Source organism: Notamacropus eugenii, chromosome 5 (genome assembly GCF_028372415.1).
Source record: "Notamacropus eugenii isolate mMacEug1 chromosome 5, mMacEug1.pri_v2, whole genome shotgun sequence".
NCBI lineage: Eukaryota > Metazoa > Chordata > Mammalia > Diprotodontia > Macropodidae > Notamacropus > Notamacropus eugenii.
Window position 1 is genome coordinate 86314116 of NC_092876.1, and position 20310 is coordinate 86334425.

Here is a 20310-nt window from a genome sequence, read left to right on the forward strand (position 1 = left end):
TATCGAGATTTGACCAGTTTAGTTCCCTGCTCGAAAACAAGCATTTTTGTTGTCTGCCAGTAGAATTACAAAATCAGCTTGGCATTCCAAGCCATACACCAGTCCATCTCTAACCTATTTTTCTAGCCTTATGTCACACAAGTTTCCTTTATGCTGTTTATTCTCTGGCCAAACTGGACTACAGTTCCCCAATTTCATTTTACATCCTTTTACGTCTTTGCATTTGTGAAGACCTTTTCCCATTTCTGAAATGTATTTGCTTTCTCAATTTTGCTTGTTGAAATCCTTCTCTTTCTTTTAAGGCTCAGCTCAAGTACTTATAATAATACATGACTCCTGACTCCCCTGTTTATTTGTAAATTCTTTGAGGGCTAGCTTTATTATAGCTTTCATCTGTAAATTTCAATGCCTACATACAATACCCTACATAGAGGAGACACTTAATAATGTTTTTGTAAATGAAATTTTATTTTTATTATCAGTTCCGTACTATCTCCCTCCTTCCAACCCCTCTCCTATCCACTGAGAGGGCAAAAAGAATAAAAAAGAACTACATATCATTATTATATATCATTAATAAATGTTTGCTAAATTGAATTGAGCTGTGACTGGAGTTTTAGCTACCTCCAGAGATTCATTTATCTCTTTGCTTTTGTGTTTTTTTTTCTCTTTGTTTCTAGTAAATATTGTCTTAGAAAACTAACTTGGTCTTTGTTGAATTACAAATAAAAGGTATTAGTAAAAAGCCTCTCCTTCCCTTGTTGATCAGGACAGACAGGCTGAAGGAGCAGCACATTAGAGAGACCAGGGAATGTGTGTTGGAGACAGAGTTCAGATAAGCTCTAGAGAGTCTAGAAAAAGCTAGGGTGGCATAGGGAATCAGAACCCAGGAGGGAGAGACTTGAAGCAAATTGTAGACATTAGTCCTTTCCTGCTTGGAAGAGTCTCTCCCTCACAGAAGAATTTTCTTCTGTTTGGAGAAGATCATCTTCATCTGCCCTGGGCTTTACAGTATCCATGTCAGGTGATGGAATCCCCTCTCTTGATCTAATTGGGAGGAAGAAGGTTGAGTGTGTATTCCTCCCAGGGGCTTCTGCATGTATGTTTGTGGTAGAGACAAGGGGGAGGAAAAGGGAAGGATAGGAAATGGTACATTCTTTCAATGTTGCACTCTTCTAGGGGACTTAAGAGTTTCTGATCCTTCAGATTTCCTCTCTCTCCTGAGATAGGGGCCAAAGTCTGAACAGATGTTGGGCCCTTGACACAGATAAAATGAGAAGATGTACTCAAAGCACTTTGTGAATTGTAAAGCACTATATGAATGTGAGCTTTTATTCTTATTCTTATTCCCAGAATGTCTTTTATGACATTTTTTTTGACCTCTGGTGGGTGATGGGCATTCTGTTTATTCCCTCAGCTTTAACTTGGAACCTGGCTATGACTTTCTTCACATCTATGATGGGTTGGACTCCCATAGCCCCCTGATTGGGAGCTTCTATGGCTCTCAGCTCCCAGAGCGCATTGAGAGCAGCAGCAACAGCTTATTCCTGGCCTTCCGTAGTGATGCATCGGTGAGCAATTCAGGCTTCGTCATCGATTACACAGGTAATGAATCAGATGTTAGGCGGGGGTGGCCATAGTTTCCAAAGATATTAGACCAAAGGGAATGGGATGGGGGTGGTGATGGTGGGGGGTGGGAATGCAGTCACTGTGTTATAGGGGAAAGAGCCATAGCCCAGAATTCAGATATTTGGGTTCTACCATTAACTAACTGTATTCTTAGGCAAGCCACTTCATGGGTCTCAGTAAAATGAAAATGAGGGCGTTGAAACAGTTAATCACCGAAGTCTCTTCCAGTTATATTATGTATCTGGGGCTTTGTCCAGCTTGAAGTGTCCCTTCCCAAAAAAGCTGGTGAAGAAAACAGTAGGGATATTTGGGCAATTCCCTTGATTTTTTAGGCATGAGCCTTTCTGACTGAGGAAGGAACTTCTGGAGACAGTTGAGAAACTGTCTCAATCAAAAGGCACTTCACCTTCCTTTGGAGTCACATCCTGTGTCCTGCCCATACATTCAGGGACGCTAACCATGGTGCTGGTAAGCATAACATTACATTGCAGCTCCAATCTTCTTGATATTTCTGAGTTCCATGTTCTCAGTTCTTTCTTTACCCAGCACCAACCAAAACACATGTATATTCTAATTACACATAAATACCATGATGTTGTCTTTTCTCCACTTTGCCTTCTCCCATGTCTCTAGTTCAGCTACCGTCAGAGCCCTGGATATGTTTTTCTCTTTCTTTTTATATTCTGATGTTACTGGTACTACATGATTCTGTTTCTTTTCTACCCTGCCTTTGGGTGGATTTTATTAGTCTTTTGTGGTTTCTTTCAAATTCCTTCTCTTCTTTTCCCCTTTGACTCTTTTTCTCTGTTCTTCTCATTCATCTCTTTTCCTATGCTGCTCCATTCCTCTATTTCTATCGCTTGAATCTCCTTTATAAATATCTACATTAGAATTGTCATTCTATTTCTCTTGGCCCTTTCCCTTAGAAAACCAGAGATTTGCCCTCCCTTGCTATTTCTTTCTGAGACTTTTAAATCTGTGGCATCTGAAGACTCAGGTTCCTCTCTTGTTTCTTGTTGTCCAGAGGAGCAACCATTTCCCTGCTCTTTTCAATTTTTTTGGATCTTCTTTAACTTCTTTATTGATATACTTTTTTCTTTTCCCTTCCATTACCTCCAAAAATCTAATTCTAATATTTAATCCTTTTTTCTAGCTCTATTGGCTTCCATCATGACTGCTGCTGTTTCACGTTTCCAACGTTTTGGATCCAGCTGCATCCATTTTGCACTGATGGTACCTTCTGTACCATAAGTCAGCTTTCCTTCCACATTAGTCCTCAGAAGACCTGATGTGTCCTTGTCTTTCTTATTTGACCCCATAGTCCTCTGTTTCCCAGATCGTACATATAACATGCTTTAGTTACCCATGATAATATTTCTCTCTTCCTAAATGAGAAACACCAAGCAGGTGCTTAACACCTTTCTTTCCTTGATAGAGTTATGTTTGGCACATTCCTCAATTTTATGGCCAGACAGGTTCAGGAAATTGCTAATATGCCACACCGTATTTTTAACCAATACTGATGTCTCATTGTTTTGTTCCTAAATACAGTGTATGATCTTTTATGATCTTTAGTCTGCACGTACTTATTGGCATCCTTTTTCCTGTCATGCTAGTTCATTTTCCTCCTGTGAAACCCCCAATATATAGCCCACATCTCTGCTCCTGGGAGGTTCATGTCAAATGTATTGCTTCTTTGTATTTGAATGGCAACAAAGATTCTTGCTTATCTTTCCCGACTGAATCAGTAATTCAAGTCATCACCATACCGTCTTGTTAGTGCATCCGTTGTGCACTGAATGAAAGAGCAGATTTTTGTTCTCTTTTTCAATAACTTGGGCTTCAAGGAAATAGGCAGGAGTCATTACCATCATAGCCTACTTTTAGATAGTATTTATTATTACAAAGCACTTCATGTATATTATTTAATTTGATCTTTGCAGTAAATAGCCTTGAAAGGTAAGAAATAGAAGCATGATTGCCGTCATTTTACAGTTGTGGATGATGAGGCCCAGAGAAATGAAAGGATTTGCCTATGGTTACATTAAAATGTCAGAAGTAGTACTTAAACCCTAATCTTTTGACCCTTGAGTCTAGTGTTCTTTCATTTACTTCATAGTTTTTCTGTAGCATGGGACTGGAGAGAGAGTCCATGAAAAAGTCGGACAGGTCTTTCTCTCAGTCTTATTTCCTGCACAAATAAACCATGCCCTCTGGTGGTACATTTGTATGTTGTCAGGGGAAGTTTGTGGGAGCCATCTCTCTAGGGAAAAGTGTTGTTCTTCATGCTTCTAGTCCCCAAGTCTATGCTTCTACTGTCTTTTGGGTGCCAAACACTGGGTACTTACTATGTATAGCTCAAGCAAGAGCTAAGGATCTGAGAGGGTCAGTAGTAGAAGCACTGGTAGAGGTTGTGCCTGATGAATTGGAGTTGAGCATGGAGAAAGAAAGAACAGATATTGTGGGTGAATCACTTGGGATCCCATATCTTTCCTAGAAAAAGTTAATCTATCATAAGGGAACTAGGGAGGCTGGAACATTGCTGGTAAGAAAAATACTTTATGACTGTACCCTGGACATAGGAGGAGTGGAGTTGATGTACATGACATCTATCTCAGTGGCTGGAGAACAATTCTCTGATATTAAGCCAATGAGTCTCATGGCCTTTTGTACAAAGAAACCTGGAACCTAAATGACTAGATTGTGGCTAGCTGTCTTGTCATTTTGAGGACAATTGAATCAGAGCTTTTATGTCTTATTACATTTATTCTTATTGCAACTATTCTATTAAAGATACAAATCAAAACACATATTCTATTGATAGAGGGTCAGTAGAGTCTTCTTTTTATTTACTGAATGGCACAATGTTGCTATTGGTTTTGACAAGTTCTATGTCCCAAGGTCTACTCTGTTATCTCCTTCCAGGTTAGTAATTATTTCTGAAAACAATAAATTTTACAATAGTGTAAGTATATGTTGAACCATGTGTAAATGCGTGTTGAAGCTGAGGTGTACCAAGCAGTTCCAACCCACCTTCTCTTTTAACTTTCCTCTCCAGATTATAGGGAGAGAAGTTGGAATTGATTTTGACCATTTGGCAGAAGGAAAAAGAAAGACCTAGAGAGGTTGATGTCTTTTCCAAGACTAAAAACAACTATGAGGAAAACATAGCCATCACCATTGTGCATTATGTATATAGAATTATGAAATGGTAATAATTTCTTGGGTACATTAGAGATGTCTGGTATCTCATTTTATTGAGGAGAAAACTGATTACCAGAGAGTGGATATACAACTAATTCCTGGCTGACCTAAAACCTAGGATTCTTGGTTTTCATTCCAGGGCTGTTTCCACCCCACACACACTACTCTCATCTCACCAGAGGAATGACTTAGGCCTGGGAAGAAGCTGGCCACATCTATATGGTCTGTTGGCACTCCATTGATTCATCCAGCAAGCATTTGTTAAGTGCCTTTTTATGCCAAAGACTTTATTAGGTTCTACGAATATAAAAACAAAAGCAGAAATCCTTGATCTCAAAGATCTTATTTTCTGTTGGATGAGTTCTTCTATAGAAACTAGTATAAGATAAGAAATAGAACCAATGTGATGTAACAGAAAGAACATTTATTTGACTTTGGATCAGATGAACTGGATTTGGGTTTTTTAATAGCTGCTTCACTCGGTAGTCATAATTTCTCTGCATTTCTGTTTTGTCATTTAAAAAAGGAATAATAATGCTTGCCTAATAAGTAGGGAATGCATGGGGGTCAAAAAGGGAGTCTAAAATCATGCCATACCATTGTTATGATAATCATTGTACTCAAATATTCAAAAACTCCCTTCTCCTTTGTGAGAATCAAATCAAATTAGATAATATATCATATGACCATAAGGTACAAAGTAAATGTTACCCAGTATTATGTAATATTATTATAATGAAATAAATGACATAAGATAATCACAATAAAAACAATACTTGAATTGTTCTGCACTCTTATTCTTCCACGTCCTGACATTTGCAATGATATCTGGCTTTTCTAGATAATTTGCAAACTATCAGACCTGAGAATTAATCAAAACCCTAATTATAATTTACAAAGAAGGGGGAAGGGGAAGCCAGGCAAGAAAAAATAAAATCAAAGCCTTCCTGGACCTATTGTCCTAGCTAGAATTTTCCTCTGGAAACTGGATTCTTTTACTGTGGTTAAGAGAAAGAAAAAATTAAGTTTGTTGGAAATGACTGTTTGCTGTGAGTAGGATATTTTTTCCATGACCACAGTCAACCCTGTAAGAGTTTTTGTTAGGCAGAAATCACATAATCCTACCTAGGCTAGCAGGGATAAGGCATCCAGTCAGTCAGTCAATACACCATTTATTAAGTGTCTACATGTGCCAGGCATTATGCTAAGCTCTATATATAGAAAGAAAGGCAAAAGGCAGTACCTGTTCTCAAGGAGCTCACAATCTAATAGAAGAGAGGGCAGACAAACAACCATGTACAAAGAAATGGTATACAAGATAAATCAGAACTTTCCAACAGAGAGAAGTCACTAGTTTTGAAGGGTGACACTAACCTATGTGAGATGCAGGTGTGAATGTTGTCAGTAAGCTGATGAGTGGATGTGGCAGATGTCAGGGAATAAGATACCCTATAGAGAAGTACAGGCAGAAACATTTGGGACCTGGTGTCTCCCTCATTTTGAGGTAGATTTTAGCCTATTTTCCCAATGTCTTGATGTTAATAATTAATAATAGTAGCTCAGGTGGTTATTCTGCTTTGTAACCTGCCATATGATTTTATTGGAAAATTCAGTGGACTTAAGTTTTGTGATCTGGGTTCTAGTTCTACCTCTACCACTGACAGGCTATGTGATTCCTTTTTTGGTCAATGAATCAGTCAGACATCAAGCAGCGGTTATTATTTTTGTGGTCCTTGGTTTCATCATCCCTGCAGCGAGGGAGATAGACTCAATAATTCTTAGAGTACCTTATAGTTTTCAAATTTCTGGTTGTTGGACAAAGCTTCAATGGGAGAAGTTGTACTCCACTACTAATATCTTCAGATCCAAGTTTCCCTCCCTAGGGAGGCCTGCTTTAGATATGATCAATATGGGCCCTGTGGGTATTAACACTTACAGAATAACGGAGTTGTAGTTCATGATTAGACCATGCCACTTTCCCACCTAAGAACCTTTAGTGGCTTCCCATTACCTCTGAGGTCAAATGCAAACTCTTCAGCCTAAGATTTGGAGAGGCAGTGCTGTACAGTGAGAGAGCTCAGGACTGAAAGTCTAGAGCTCTGGTTTCACTTTCTACCTCCTAGGCTTAAGAGTACCTGGGAGTACCATACCTCACTGGGTGATTGTGACAGTCAAGTGATATTGTTTTAGCAAAGTACTTTGGGAATCTTAAATTATTAACTATTATATTTGTTATTTATGACCCTTCACAATGTTTCCAACCTTCCTTTGCTGACTTATTTCATATTATTTATTCTTCTTGATAAATATTTTTATAGTCAAATTTAATCTTCATCCTTCTTGACCTTAGCTGGGTTTTTATACTGTCAGCCATCCACTCCTTCTGAATATCTTTCCTTCCTGGGCATTGATGTGCCACTTTCTCAGTCTCCTTTGCTGGATCATTATCCATGTCTACTCTCTAAACGTAGGTATGCCCAGAGTTCTGGGGCTTCCCTTCTTTTTTTTCTGTATATTTCCCCTGGGATTCCATCAGTTTCCATGGATTTAATGATCATGTCTATGCAAGTGACTTCTAATACCACATATCCAGGCTCTGTCTTTCTCCTGAGCTCTAGTTCTTCATTACCAACTTCCTGCTGGAAATTACCTGCTTGCCCCATAGATTTCTGAAATTCACTCTACAGAAAATGGAACCTCACTCCTCTTTCTGATTTCTTCCTTATTTCTGTGAGGGCACAAGTGGTCCTTCTAGTCACCCAAGTTATTTTCCCTAATTTCTGCAGCTAGTCAGTTGTTGAAACTTGCTGGCCTATCTCCACAACATCTCTTGCATTAGTAACTTCTCTCCACTTACATATCCTAATTCATGCTTTTATTACTTTTTACCTGAACTCAATTAAGACTCCTTGCCTCTTCAGTTTTCCAGTTTATGCTCCATGTCCCTGTCATTTATGCTTTCAGCATGATAAAGAATGGGCAGGTAGGTCATGCAGTAGATAGAGTGCCAGTCCTGGAGTCAGTAAGACTCATCTTCATGAGTTCAAATCTGGCCTCACTAGCTGTGTGACCATGGGCAAATCACTTTACCCTGTTTGCCTCATTTTCCTCATCTGTAAAATGAATTAGAGAAGAAAAGGGCAAACCACCCCAGTATCTTTGCTAAGAAAAAAACCAAATGGGATCATGAAGAGTAGGATATGGCTGAAATGATTGAACAACATGTAACAAAAGCAGAAGTCAATCCTTTTCTTCAAGGAACTCATATTCTGATTGGGAAAACAACATGCAAACAATCATGTACCTTACATGTACATGTAAATGTAGGCAATCTCAGAAACAAAGCCCTAACATGAACACTTCATGCAGAAGCTAGAATTGGAACTGAGATTTAAAGAAAATGAGGGAAGCCAAGAGGTAGAGAGAAGGAGGGAAAGCATTCCAGCATGGGAGACAGCAAGTGAAAAAGCACAGATCTGAAAGAGGGAGCATTATATATGATGAACAGCTAGGCCATCATCTCTGGATCATAAAGTATGTGGAAGAGAAAAATATGTTTGGCTTTAAATGCCAAACAGAGAGCTTTACATTTGATTCTGGGAATAACAGGTAAGATCGTTGATAGGAGAAGAGGGCAAGGACCTCAAGTGTAGAGGATATTGTAGAAATAAACTGGTTCTTCAAGTGGTAGACAGAAGGAAGGAAGAATGGTGCAGTCAGAGTAGAGGTCTTGTACTGGGAAAGAATTGACTAGGAGAGGGTTTGGAAGTCCCCTTAACGATGAAGAACAAGGTTAGAACAAGCACAAAGAAAGATAAACTTATAAAAGAGCATAGTGAGATAAAGGAATTTCAGAATTTATGAACATGGAAATAGAACATTTGTGATTGATGGTGAGATCAAGCATGTGACCCTCTGTGTGTGTAGTTGAAGTGTTATAGAGGATTCCATCTAGGGAGATGACTATGGGGCTAGTGATTTTCCTAAAACTCAGATCTGACCATGTAACTCCCCTTCTCAGGAAACTTTAAGGGCTCCCAGCTGCCTCTAGAATCAAATATAAACTCTTCAGGCTGGCATTTAAATTCCTTTAGAATATCAATGTAATTTATCTTTTTAAATTAGAAATCTGGTAGAAATCTGGTTTGCATTCTAGACTGAAGTCATATTGTGTCTTCACATACCCTCTGTTCCACCTTAGTTGGCCCACTTGAAGTTCCTCATAGATAATATTCCATCTTTTTCTTCTGCCTTTACTTACACAAGTTATTCTTCATTCCTAAAATATTTTCCTTCTTTACCTCTTTCTCTTGGAAACACTGGTTCTCTTTAAGGTTCAGCTCAAGGACCCTTCTCTTGTAGTGCTGTCTCTTCTCCTGGCAATTATTTTGTATTTACTTACCTATATACAAGTTGTTTCCCTGCAGTAGAATGTAATCTCTGTGAGGGCAGGGCCTGGTTTCAATTTGTCTTCCTGTCCTTAGCACCTACCTAAGCACCTGGCAGAGCAGGCATTTAGTAAATGTCGGTTGACTTGAACTGAGACAGGACAACTAATTATTCCCATCTTATACCATTGTGTATTTGCACTGTATATCAGCCATACTCATAATATACTCCTTACCCTCTTAGGAATCTTTTTCTATTCTTATGGCACCACCCAGTTGCCACCTTCTCTGTGCAATGTCTTGGATTCCCCTAGATGTTCCTCAAATTACCTTGTATTTATTTATCTAGATATACCCTATTCCTTGAAGACAGGGACAGTTTAGGTTGGTCTCTCTTTCCCAGCACCTAGCACTGTGTTTTCATACATGGTAGTCACTTGAATGTTTATTGATTTACAATCTGCCTGTTGTGATCAAGGCTGTATACACTGGAATGTCTCAGAAATGTGAGTTGGGAGTTAAATTGATTGTGGCATAGCTTTTTCTGAGTTCCTTTGAGAAACTTAACAAGCTTCATTTCTGGGTTATGTCAGTGGAAGCCCTACCCGGAGGCAGAGGAGAGAATGAAGTGACATTAGTTGTAGGATTCTACTAAAAGTAAAAGATTTTTGGAAATGAAACCAGAGATCTCATAGCTAAGAAGTTTCCCATCAGACCAGGTTTATTGCAAATGGTGAAATAATGATTCGTTCCTTTTCAGAAAATCCCCGGGAGTCATGTTTTGATCCTGGATCCATCAAGAATGGAACACGAACTGGAACCGATCTGAAGTTGGGTTCCACCATCACCTACTACTGCAATGGAGGCTATGTGATTGAGGGTGCCTCCACTCTGACTTGCATCCTGGCGGCAGATGGGAAGCCTGTATGGAACAAGCCCCAACCCATCTGTACAGGTTGTATGACATTGGATATGATCAGCATAGGGGAAGAACCTTCTAGCATGGGCTCCAGAGTGAAGCCATGAGAGAACATAACCAAGGGAAAGCGGATTGTGGAGCCAGAGTAGAGAAAACTAAGTGGAGCTGAGGCATAATTTAGAAAGGATATCAGTATAAAGAAGAGATTAATGATTCCCAGGCCTACTCTGCCAAAGGTATCAGACAGCTTATGGTGACATAAGGACAGGGTTGCTTTCTGTAAAACTGCACTGGATAGATTGTCTACTCTGGTCTCCTACAGTCACCGCACCCTCCATCCTGTGAACCTTTTCTACTAAGACCTTTTAAGTTGATAGCCAGATAACTAAGGTATTAGATTTTTAAAAACAGTATGAGGAAGATAAGGTATTGGTGAATAAGATATTATCAGATAAAGTATGGTTCAACTAAATAAGTTTTTAACCTGATAAGTAAGGCCATAATAGTTAACTCAAATGTTTGCTAGATTATGTGAGTATTGGATAACTGATACAGGTGATAACTAAGGTATCAGAATTCCAGATCTGTCATTTATTACCTTTGTGAGAGTGAGCAAATCACTTGGTCTCTGGATCTCAGTTTATTCACCTCTAAATGACGGAGTTGAACTAGATGAGCTTTAAATCCCTTTAGGTTTCAAATCTAGAATTGTAGAAGTAAGAATTGATGTTTAAAAAATGTGACCCTTCAGAGTTATTTTAATTTTAATGTAGCCTTTTGGGGACTGTATGTCTTATGAGGGGAAAAGAACCTTTCCTGCCGTCTACTCCAACCATCCATTACTAAAAGGGTATTTGTTATCTGGGTGATCCAAGTCAAGCCTCTCTCTATAGGTGCAGTTTTCTTTTAAGTCAGGACTCCTTTATTTGTGTGTCTGTGTGTGTGTGTGTATGTGTGTGTGTGTATTTGTGATAAACTCCTTTGTTAGTCTAAGGAAGTCTTTGGATACCTTCTCACAATCATTTTTTAAATGCATAAATTAAAACACAGTGGATTACAAAGGAAATCAATGGTATTGAAATATAGTTATCATATATATATTTTTTTTAAAAGACATACATCACAGATTAGCAACTGTTGTTTTAAGTATAGCTCCTTCCTCTTCCCTATACCTTTTGGGAAAGTGTATTCCTTTTACCCCTTAATGATAAACAATTTAGCCTACCTTTTCAGAAAGCTGGCTGGGCAGAGCTATAGAACAAAGGAAGGCCATATGATGGGGAGAGAGGGGAATATTAAGCACTTAACGTATTGGTTGGACTTCACTGTGTCAAGAAGGAGCTGTTGGGTCCTCAGTCAGACTCTTCCTCTGAGGCTCACTGCACTCCTTTCCAGGGAAACATGGGTTTCTGTGAAAAAGCTGACGCTTTCTCCCAGATGAGCACTAAGAGATGAAATAGACATAAGTCCAGACATTCTGTTTTTTCCAAAGCATTGGCTTGGAAACCCTGTGTTGGAACTGGCCAGAGTGACTTGCTCTTCAATTCTTTCTCTCTTGCAACAACAACAATGCTTTCCCTTTTGCAACTCTCAACAGCCCTTGTTGTCACCTTGTTTTCCTCCATAATAATAGATAAGATTTTATTATTTTATCATGTAAATACATTCCAGGGCATGTAGGTGGCACAGTGGATAGAGCACTGGGCTTGGAATTAGGAAGACTTATCTTTCTGAGTTCAAATCTGGCCTCAGACACTTAGTAGCTGTGTGACCCTGTTTGCCCCAATTCTTCACCTGTAAAATGAGCTGAAGAAGGAAATGGCAAACCACTCTAGTATCTTTGCAAGAAAACCCCAAAAGGGGTGACGAAGCATCTGACATGACGAAGCAACTCAACCATAACAACAAAAATGCATGCCAGCCAGTGTGATCTCTTCTCTTTCTTAAGAAAGCCCTTAATTGCTGGATTGGCCACAGAGATATGCTTAGGGTAAGAAGACATCCTTTGTCACTTATCACCTGACATGATTTCCCTATGCTACCCTGAAGTAGGGGTGGGGGAATACATGATAACCGAATGGGGAAAGAGGAAGCTGATGGTCACCTGTCCCTCTCTTTTTCTTTCAGCACCCTGTGGGGGCCAGTATGTGGGGTCTGATGGGGTTGTCTTATCCCCCAATTATCCTCAAAATTATACACGTGGACAAGTTTGCCTGTATTTTATCGTGGTGCCAAAGGACTATGGTATGTTCCCTTTGTGGTCTACTCACTTTTCTCTGAAAGCTAGAAAACTAATCGTCCTGGCTATAAGTCCAAGGGAGAGAAAGTATAGGATATGTCCTAAAAGAGGTATGGAAATGTTTCAAGGTACTTCATCTTATGGTACATAAAGTGGGTGGGTCTTTCTGGCTCACTCTTATATCCTCTTTAACATAATACCCTTGGTCATGGAAACTACCAATAGTTACTATCACATCTTCCTGCAAAGGTCTAGAGTATATGCCTCACAGAACACGGTCAAAATGCATGCATCCCCACCGTGTGTACATGTCATAGAAGGTCTAATTGCTGCCACAGTACTGTCATGATAATGATGACGCTTATCTGGTTCTAGAACATGACCAACAATATTTGTGGGGATTTTTTTATGGGTGAGTATGAGTTTTATCTTCCTACCTGGTTAGTTCCTAAGGACAGGTGCTTTCTTGTCCTGTCAGTCTCCCACAGCATAGCCTAGTACAAAGTCAGTCTTTTAGGCTGACTTCAAAGAGAAAAAAAACAAAGACAAAAAATTAAAAACAAACAAAATTTCCTGAACAACTAAGTCTAAGAGTCTTTGAACAGTCAGGTCCTAATTGGCACAGTAAAAGAACACTGAAATCAAAAGCAGAGAAACTGGGTTCAAAATCTGCTTCTGCCGCTTATTACTCATGTGACTTGGGCAAATTATTTCATTTCTCAGGGTCTCAGTTTCCTCATTAGTCAAATAAGAAAGATGAAATAGATGACCTCTAAGACTCCTATTTGCTCCAAACTTAAGATTCTAAGGACCAGGACTCCCTTTCATGCACCATTGGAAAACACATGCATGACAAAAAGATCAGGGCCTTCCTGAAAGACACATGCCCTTTTCTTTTCTTGGTGGCCCTTTGGAGACTGGGACAGGGACCACAGCAGAGATTTTCCTACAACCTTTGTAAGATTACATTTGTCTTCATTCCCAGAAATCAGTTCTATTTGGAGAGAAAAGTTTTCCATCATATTGGATACATGGCTTGTTCACTTAGAGACAGAAGTAATGATTTCCCTAAACTAATAATATCCTCTGCTGAGGAACCAGCTCATTTACAGCTATTCTCTGTCCAAGTGTCCTTAACTGTGGTCTGCTTCTAATAAAGAGAACACTGACATTCGAGTTAGATGCCCTGGCCATGAGATTCTGGCTTTACTACTTATTCTCTACATTCCCTTAACCTGATTCATTTGAGTCTATTGGCTTCAGTTCCATTATCTGAAAAATGAAGGCGGTTGCATTAGATGATAGTCAGTCAGTACTCTTCTACCTTGAAAGGCCAGGGGCAGCTAGGTGGTGCAGTGGATAGAGCACCAGTGCAGGAGTCAGGAGGACCTGAGTTCAAATCTCACCTCAGACACTTGACACTCACTAGCTGTATGACCTTGGGCAAGTCACTTAACTTCAAATTGCTTCATCCTAGGTCAGCCCTCCCTCACTCATAACAAAGTTAAGTGCAAATCATGTCATTATTTCTCTGATGGCATGGTCTTCTTAGACAACAAAGGATGAACACACACATACACACACACATACACATACATCCTGAAAGGTCATGATTCTGCTTAGTGTTGTTTTAGGATATCAGGAGTATTCTCTCTGAAGTCAGGCAGAACAATGAGCAGAAACTGCAGGGTTAGATAGATCTAAATAATTAGATCTGTCCTGAAGTGGAACAGTTTGCTTCAGGAGTCAGTGTGTCATTGAAGGTATGTAAAAAGAGTCTGGAGAATGCTTGTCAGTGATATTGTAGAGAGAATGTATTGTTTGCATACAGTTTGCACTAGGTGAGTTCTGAATATACTTCCAACTCTATGATCCTGTGACTCTTAAACTAATTTTTTTTAATATTCAGGATGTCTTACAAGCATCTTCTAATGGGTGTAAGTAACATTGGCATGCTGTGTGTGTAGGTATTCACAGATCAGTGTACCCTCAGCAAATTTGAGCAAAATACAAGTCAAATTGAATACACAGGTACTGGAGCATGGCAGAAGGTCTTTTCTTTCTAGTTCAGTTTTTCACCTGAGAAATGCCCAGCTGTCCCAAGCAAACTGCTTCCTTTGCTCACAGAGGATACTTACTAGAGAATATGACTCCTGAAGCCCGATTGGGGATCTACTTTCCCTATATGTATTTCAGTTCAGCATGAAAATGAATTTCCATACAATTGGAGTTGTCCAGCTATTGCATAAGATTCTTTGCAAAGTATCAATTGAAAGTCATTAGCATTATCTAAGTGAAAGTTTAGTGATCACTAATCAGAAGTGGTAGAGGGGGAATCCCTGCTTGGGGTGGCAGAGAGTTCCCAGGGTCTTTCCAAGTAAGACATTCAGTGATTCCAGGTACCTAGTGGTTTCCCCATAATTCAAACTGAAGCAGGCTCACATATATCATCTCTTGCTTGCCCTGTACACCCAACTATCCACATGGGCTGATCTGGCCTATAATATGGTTCTTTGTTTTCCTTAAAACATTTCCATTCTGGGAAATAAAGCAGAGTATGAAGGTTGAGCTTCTGGTATCCAGCACAGATGGGGATTTGATTCGATTCTCTATCTCTTTCCTTCATGCTGTGCCTAAGGAAGATAGAGGAGGAGGCTTTCTAGGCTAGTTAAGTTATGTCCACTGCCAGCTTCCCAGATTTCTGGTTCAGTCTTCTTAAATCTTTAGCAAACTATTTAGTCATTCAAAAGATAAAGGCTGAGAGCCTGTGTGCATGTCCTGTACTAGACTCCCGTGCAAGCAAGTGAATATTTTACCAGCCATATGTCTTATAAGGATGTAAAATAGAGGAACCATCAGAGTTGCATGGGATAAATCAGAGAAGGCTTCTTGGAGGATGTTTGTCTTGTTCAGGATTTTGTAGGAAAGGCTAGGCAATGGTGGTCTGAGTGGAATAAGATCAGAAGTAGAGCCAAAATTGGATTGGGAGGATTGCCCAGGATTAATAACAAAACATGCTACCTATCTCCTGATAGAGAGGTGAAGGACTCAAGAGTACAAAATAAGACACATAAACATTTTTGAATGACTAAAGGAGAAATCTGGTTTACTTGACTATATATGTTTTTAAAAGGTATTTTATATTTTCATATTTTCTTAATTAGGGGAAGAGTTGGATTGGGAGGTAAAGAAAGTGTATTTTTGCTGATTGAAAAAATATGCAATTTTTGAAAAAGAATGAAATAGAATGTTGTAGGAGGAGAACGTTTCCTGAATTCTTACATGTGCCTTCTTTCTCATGTACTGTGCTCTACCTGACCTCTGTTTCCTTTACAGTGGTATTTGGCCAGTTTGCCTTCTTTCATACTGCCCTCAACGATGTAGTGGAAGTTCATGATGGACACAATCAGCACTCAAGGCTCCTGAGCTCCCTTTCTGGCTCCCACACAGGTACAAGAGGATACACCTAAGAAGGGAGGGAAGCCTTAGAGGTGGGGAACGAGAGGTGGAAGGGCCAAGGGATATACTTAAGGGAATTTTAAATACAGTCCTGTCTTTATGTGCTGGTACTGGCCCTTCTCTAGAACATAACCAAAGAACATAATTTCTATCTGATTAAATGTAGTTTTTTAAAATGAAATTAAATGTTTGTTTAATTCATTGCTGCTATGGTAGAATCTTGAATGTCGAGGCCCCCCCCCCCACACACACAGACAAACAACATAATCTGAGTATATACTGTATAATATTCCTCCCTCTCTGAAACAGTTTAGCACTTATTTGGTTTATTGAGCAGGTTGAAGCTTTTTTTCAGAATTAGCAGGTATGCCATCTATACTTGAAAGCATGAAAGAAAAACCATTTGTTTTGGAGTGTATTTTGTGCCAAAGAAAATATGCTAAAACTCAGGGATGTAAACAAATCCAAGAACACTCATAATCCCAGCCCTCAAGGAGTTAACATTTTAGAAGGGAGAGATAATAACTAACATTTATATAGTGCTTACTATATACCAGGCACTGTGCTAGGTGCCTTACAGTTATCTCACTTGAGCCTCACAAATGCTAGGAGGCTGGTAGTTTTAATATCCCCTTTTTACAGATGAGGAAACTGAGGCAGGTTAAGTGACTTGCCTAGGGTCAAGCAGCTAGTAAGTGTCTGAGTTCAGATTTGAACTCAGGTTTCCCTTATTCCAGGCCCAGTGATCTATCCACTGCTCCACCCTGCTGCCCCACAAATTAGGGAGTAGCGGCCAAGGACTGGGTGCAGTGGCTTTGCTATGTACAGACACTGACACACCTTTTCCAAAAACCAATGGTAGTATTGATTACTGTAATGGTAGTGTTGATTAATCTTCCCAAATCCAAAGAGTGTGCCTGGGAGATGAGCAAGTCTGATGGGACTTGAAGCTTGGCTTGTTCTGTGCCTTTGGCTTATCTCTTAGGTAAGCTTTCTTTTCTGTAAACTGGAGATAGTAATCCCTGCCTTACCTGTTCCACAAGGTGAGGAGAATGTCGATATGAAAGCATTTTTAGATTCTATTATTTGTATCTAGCCTAGGTAGCCAGAGCCCTAGAGTTACATCCAGAAGATCTAGACCTGAGGCCTGAGTTTGTTACTTGTTAAATGTGTCACCTCTGTACACTTCATTTCACACCTCTGGGTTCACTTCTTTGTGAAATGAGGCCTTTGAACTAAGTAGTTTCTGAGGTTCCTAACAGGTTCAAAGTTTTGTAATGCTCTTATCTCTTTAGTCTTCTTCAATTTTTCAGTAAGTTTTTTTTTTCAGAAGGATTAGGTGTAATCTTAGCTGGAAAAGAAAAAATCTTTTTTAGTTAACTAGTTAATCCAGCCTCCTTGGGTTATTTTCTCACTTCTCATCCTTTTTATCCATAGGAGAATCACTGCCCTTGGCCACCTCCAATCAAGTGTTAATTAAGTTCAGTGCCAAAGGCCAAGCAACAGCTAGAGGATTTCACTTTGTCTACCAAGGTAAGTAAGATGAGGAAGAGAGAGTTGGCTCCCGGCTGGACAAGCAGGGGTCTGTCGGTAGAAAACTCACACCATCAGGACTTTTTTTGAATGGATACATTCACTACATTTTATATTCTTGCAAACAGTCTTTAGGTGAAGATTATCAGCCTGAGGTCCATATAATCCTTAGGTATTTATGTGATTCTGGCTTAGATGGAAATGTGCAACATGAAACTCTAGCCACAGGTCTGAGGACCCAAGTTCAAGACTTAGCTCCCATCTTTTAATTTGTGGTAGTTGATCATTAGTGGAATAAATCCTTGGGCCTCCAGATTCCCATACCCTATTGTTTATACAAGAATTCTTAACCAGGGATCCATGAACTTATCTTAATATTTTGACAACTATGTTTCACAATTGTTGGTTTTCTTTGTAATCCTATGTATTTTTATACATTTTTATGAGAAGGGGTCTATAGGCTCCACTAGACTGCTAAGGGAACCCATGATATACAAAAAGGTTAAGAATCCCTGTTTTAGACCATGCTGCTGATCACACTGGTACTTTGCACAGGAACTTAACCATCCTACGTTTAGGAAACCAGCATTCCACTAGACTATGTTGGGGTTTTATCTCTTTGTAGTGCTGAACCCTGTTTCCCAGGTTTCTGGGTCAAATGTGCCTTGGAAACTTTCTGGACATACACATCACAGAAATATTCTGAAGATAAAGACCCCATTTTAGTTGTCTGATGCATAAATAGCTCTCATGTTTGGAACTCCAGCATGGAAGGGGTGAGGGAAGGGGAAGAAAGTATAACACCACTATGGTTGCTTGGACTTGTGTAGTACAGGAACCTCCTACAAAATTATCTCCTCTTTGATCATGTAAGAAGATCTGCTCATGCTTGGTGCCAGCCCTGCTTTCCTGGAATATTTACTTATTCTTTTGAGGGATATAAAATAATTAGCCCTCTGACACTTTCTCCAGTTCCCAGACAATATCTTACAGAGAGTTCTCTTATACCTTATGTACAGTAGTTTTAGCTTTGCTGTATAAATCAATGACTGTTTAAAACAGGTCAGGTAAGTTAAAGAAAAAGTAAGGTTGAATTTTGTATTCATAAATGTCTGTATGGAAGCAGTGGCTTATGGAGAGAAGGGACCAGAGTGCTGGAATGAGGTTTAGTCTGTGTCTAGGCAAAATAATTTGAGCAGGGCTTACTCACCCTACCTCATTAAGAATGATCAGGGCTTTGAGTCAACAGAGTGGAAATAGGCAAAGATAATATCCCCCTGAAAAGTCATGGATTCGTCAAGTACCTGGTTTCACAACCTTAGTTTCTCTTTAAATAAGTGCTAATGTTTACTTTGGTAAATTGGTAATACTCTGAAACTGAATCAGGATAATTCCCAAGTTCTAATTATGAGAGAACTAGTATGCTGTATGAAATGGTAGAGAAGGCTACTGTGACATCTTGGAATCTATGGATTGAGATAAGCAAATAGGCACCTCTAGGTTCTAAGCTAGATCTAGAACATAGCTTCGTTAGTCCTTCTTTTCTCCTGATGTATGTTATTTCTGGTCTTTGGAGCAGAGCAAACCAGATCTTGGACCCACAGAAACTGCCATAGTCACCCCAGTGAAGACACAGGGAAGAAAATCATGAAACTTTAATACTACTTGTGATGCCAGTAACACTTTCTCTTACCCCATCTTAGCTCTTTACTTACACTATCACTGCATATCTTCTGCTTACCACTTACCATCACATTTAGGCCAGTCTGATCAAGGATAGATCCATTCCCCATATCGGCAGCACTGCATCAGAAAGTGCTGATGCAGGGGACTTAACTTACTAATTTCCTTTCCTTCCATACAGGAAGCATCCCTTTTGTCTCTGTACCCCACAGAACCATTTCTGTCCTACTATTGGCTATATTGGATGGATTCCTGGGTTCCTTGCCCCTGATTCATCAAATAATTTTGAGCAAAGCAGAGTTTTATTTGTCCTGTCTGTAACGTGGGCATGATCCTTATTGGTGTTTTTACAAAGAATATGTAGAAATCTTAGATAGAAGGATAAAGATCTGTTTTGAACCAGTCTGTTTCTAGGCTTTAGTTTGGGGCAGCAATAAAGAGATTCATTTATGGCACAATTTCTAGGTCAGCAATGTCTCTTTCTGTCTCATAGCGGTGCCTCGGACTAGTGCCACACAATGTAGCTCTGTGCCTGAACCCCGATATGGCAGGCGGATTGGAAGTGATTTCTCAGTTGGGGCTGTCATCCGCTTCGAGTGCAACTCTGGATATTCGCTACAGGGCTCCCGTCATATTGAGTGCCTTACAGTGCCTGGTGCCCTAGCTCAGTGGAATGTTTCTGTTCCCACCTGTGTAGGTAAGTATTTGGAGGTGGGTTGGTTTGGAAGGAACCAGATGCCAATGTGGGGTATAGGTTTACAAAAAGCTCCCATGAAAGTTCCAGTTTGGGGGTGGTAGCAAAAGTACAAGAAAAAATAAGCTCTAAGTATACTGGATAGGGATTATATCCTAGAGATCATTAATAAATGATCTCTTGTCCATTAGCATGAATGAAGTCATTTCTTGTGTTATGACCCTGAATCCCCAAACAAATTTGTAAAAAACTACCTACCACAGTTAAAAACTAAGGGTTTGGAATTCCTCTCCTGATTGTGCTTTCTTGCCACTACTCTACTGCTAATGGAAAATTGAATATCAAAAGCCACTACAGTTTAAAATATAAAATCCAGAATTTTATTTCTGGATCTCTCATTCATTCAATCATTCACTCATTCCATTTTAGCTACTCAGTGATACACTGTTAAAACACAATTGTCTCTGCCTTCAAAGAGTTTTTAGTCTAAGTGGAATGAGCACATATGTATGCATAAAACTATAATACAAATGAAATATTAGTGCGTAAAAGAAATAACTAT

At 39.5% G+C, this 20310-nt stretch overlaps 1 protein-coding gene and 1 long non-coding RNA gene across 4 annotated transcripts in view; one reads left to right on the forward strand and one right to left on the reverse strand.

Moving 5' to 3' along the window:
- CSMD2 (CUB and Sushi multiple domains 2) overlaps positions 1-20310 on the forward strand; it is a 1007626-nt gene that overhangs the window by 802283 nt on the left and 185033 nt on the right. For both annotated transcript variants that reach the window (XM_072610105.1, XM_072610106.1), the window contains 6 exons: positions 1418-1605; positions 9982-10176; positions 12268-12384; positions 15716-15829; positions 17276-17371; positions 19548-19751. In XM_072610105.1, the coding sequence (XP_072466206.1) occupies positions 1418-1605; positions 9982-10176; positions 12268-12384; positions 15716-15829; positions 17276-17371; positions 19548-19751 (914 nt within the window). The remainder of the gene's footprint in view (positions 1-1417; positions 1606-9981; positions 10177-12267; positions 12385-15715; positions 15830-17275; positions 17372-19547; positions 19752-20310) is intronic.
- LOC140504774 (uncharacterized) overlaps positions 1-20310 on the reverse strand; it is a 39339-nt gene that overhangs the window by 15906 nt on the left and 3123 nt on the right. The window contains exons 2-5 of one of the 2 annotated variants that reach the window (XR_011967238.1): positions 12817-12901; positions 11449-11584; positions 10739-10842; positions 9402-10143 (exon numbers count right to left, since the gene is read on the reverse strand). This is a non-coding gene — a long non-coding RNA (uncharacterized lncRNA). Of the gene's footprint in view, positions 1-9401; positions 10144-10738; positions 10843-11448; positions 11585-12816; positions 12902-20310 lie in introns of those variants that run through there. The other variant, XR_011967239.1, reaches the window with a different exon arrangement.